Below are 2,825 nucleotides of genomic sequence, written 5' to 3' on the forward strand. Positions count from 1 at the left end.
TAAATATACCAATAATTACATTAATTTTTTAATATAAATTAAAATAAAAAATAAATAAACCTATTTTTTTAAAATATAATAAAAACTAATTATTTTTCTTAACATAAAATTAAAAACAAAAAAAAAAACAGAACCATGGGTCAAATATTAGTTTCTGTTTGCATGAGAAGGATAATTTCTAGAATTCCATATTAGTAAAGAGTTCATGCCAACACATTTGCATCACATTTCAGATGTGCATAAAAATTATGTATCAGGATCTGCATAAAAGCATACAACCTTCACAATTTCTAACCAAAAGACAATATATAATGTATCACATGTTCAAAGCGTTGCAAACATACGACAGGATTACCTTAATTTTATCTTTATATTAGGTAAATAATTTTATCACTAGAATTATTTTGAAGTAGATTAACTTGATGAAGAGATGAGGAATATAGAACAAATTTATGAGTAGAAAATGTACAAATCTTTAGGGTATTTTGCATATGGAAAATAACATATAGAAAATGTCACTCTGTTGTAATCAGCAATTTGCATTGCTGCCAAAAAATAAACATAATGCATATGTGTGTCTTTCTATTTCATAGCAAAAACAAAATTATGCATCAAGATTTGGATTGTATATAAACTGTTCTCCTCTCCATACATCTTGAGGATTTATAGTTATTGGTTTGAGGATGGAAGCTTGGCCTACACATATGTATGAATATTTACTGTAAATTTCAACGCGTGAGCCAGGACTGAACAGATACATTTCATCAAATCCGCTTCTTCCAACTGACACTGAGTTTCTTCTACCCTGATCAAACCAGTGATTTTGGATGAGATAGAGTAAAGAACTAAAGGATAATGATATTTTGACCACTCTTTTTAATCCACTTTTAACTCACCGTGAATCAAAAAAGTGGGTCAAAATATCATTATCCTGAAATGAAACTACAATGCAGTTTACCTATGTAACATTGATAACAAAAGTGTTAGCTTCATGTGCTTACATTTAATGCAAAAAACTGAATGAAGAAATGGAGCTATGATTGATATGTGAGGTACATACATGCACAATCTCAACAATTATCAATGGAATGAATGAAGATATGTGAGAAGTGTTTAAGTGTATGCAACTTATCAATATTTATTCCACATGTTGTGAATGAAAATTGCGTACCCTGTCAATCAGTGTGAAACTTCGCGGTGCTTCTGTGTACACAAGACTTAGTTCCTCACTTAACTGCTTGTAGTTGTCTATTTCTTCATTCTTTACCTGGCTACCTTCTAATCCATTATTCTTACTCTTTGTACTCCATTGAGGAAATGCTTTTCCAAAGCCTTCTCGGCCTGAATCTTGAGGACTCAACATAAACTCAGATTCAAACAAGGGTGTGCTACAGTAACTTGATCCTTCTAACCCTATTGCATAAGTTGCTTCTGGTGAGCTTAGTGTCAAATGACTCAGTATTGACCCTGTCATCCGAAGGGGTAAAGACCTTCTGTTTGAGATTTTAAGCTCTGAGTTTAAGGTATCTTTTTCCAAAGTCACTATGTATTTTAATCCAATCTTGTCATCTGGTGTTCTGCTTGCTAATTCTACCTGCATCAGATATCCTTAAGATGTCTTAAGCAAATTGTTATTGTTACAAAAAAATTGCAAGAACAGCAAGGCTACTAATGTACATAATTATGATACATGTTTTTTGAGGATAAATGTATTGAAATAATGAGGGAAAATGAACTTAAGTATCTTTGTGCAATGCATGGAAGCTTGATTCAGAATGTAGAAATCTCTTACACACTCCACTGAATTACTGAAAGGAAAACAGACCTGAATGGATTCCCTAGGTCTGCCATGAATCTTATGCACAACCCAATTTGTTGGAGACCAAGAGAGTTCACCATCATCATCATCATCATCATCAGTTTGAAAATTGAAGTTTAAAGACACCCCTCCTTGAATTAAAGGATCACCATTGTCTCCCTCTGACACAGAAGTGTGAAGCAACTCCACCTTGCCCCCATGCCACATGAGGGCCTTGTATGAGGTGATCAATCCACTTGGCAGCATCATGGTCACAGTGCTTCCATTTCTGAGCTCCATCTTCACAACACAACTCTCACCAGCTCCTTCAAAGCTCACTCCATGCCCACCGAATTCCTCTTGCAGGTACTCAAAGTTGATGGGTTGGTAAGGCACTGAAGCCACTGCAAGAGAGTGCTTCTTCTGGGGAATGAAACTGCCACAAGTGTGTTGTGGAGAAACTATGTTTGTGGCAGTACTGAGAAAGGGTGTGGGAATGAAACGAGTGGAGCAAAAAAGTGAACTAAAAGCCATCATCATACCAAATGGGGTCTTGCTATTGACATTGAGGAGGAAGAACAGAACATTTTCTTGTTCTTCTTGGCATACCTAAAATCTGGTTTAGAAAGTAGATAAGGTGATAAATTTTATCGCTTTGTTGTAGTATCTTAGATATTTCAAGATATTTTAGTGGCATTTGTCCCTTTATAAAGACTTATGCTTCTTCTTATTTTTGTTTCATCGGCAGTGTGTAGTTACACTCATTTTAAACATCATAGTATCTCAACTATGTTGATTGGAATGGTATTTCTATTCATCAGACATGATTTTAATATTCAGTTTGACCAAACACTATTAAGATAGTTACATTATTTCTCTTGAGATAATTTTTGTTCTAGTAAAATTTTGTTATTTGGGTGATTTCTTTTAATTGAATAAAATAATCGTGCTCGGCATGTTGTGATTTATAGTGATTCCTATGTTGAATCTTGGATTTGTTGGATAATTAAAATCTCCATCTATTTCA

General features: G+C 33.9%; 1 protein-coding gene across 2 annotated transcripts; it reads right to left on the reverse strand.

The window, feature by feature from the left end:
* Window positions 1-458: 458 nt before the first annotated feature.
* On the reverse strand, window positions 459-2,437 carry LOC114181518 (protein NDH-DEPENDENT CYCLIC ELECTRON FLOW 5). Of its 2 annotated transcripts, none has more exons than XM_028067990.1 (3): window positions 1,826-2,435; window positions 1,172-1,594; window positions 459-805 (listed from the first exon to the last, which is right to left on the reverse strand). In XM_028067990.1, the coding sequence occupies exons 1-3, from the start codon at window positions 2,336-2,338 to the stop codon at window positions 605-607; spliced, it is 1,137 nt and encodes a 378-aa protein (XP_027923791.1). In that variant the 5' UTR covers window positions 2,339-2,435; the 3' UTR covers window positions 459-604. The 2 variants fall into 2 exon arrangements, with proteins under 2 accessions (XP_027923791.1, XP_027923792.1); XM_028067991.1 differs by having other exon boundaries at window positions 675-800; window positions 1,826-2,437.
* Window positions 2,438-2,825: the final 388 nt, after the last annotated feature.

This window comes from Vigna unguiculata, chromosome 4 (genome assembly GCF_004118075.2).
Source record: "Vigna unguiculata cultivar IT97K-499-35 chromosome 4, ASM411807v1, whole genome shotgun sequence".
NCBI lineage: Eukaryota > Viridiplantae > Streptophyta > Magnoliopsida > Fabales > Fabaceae > Vigna > Vigna unguiculata.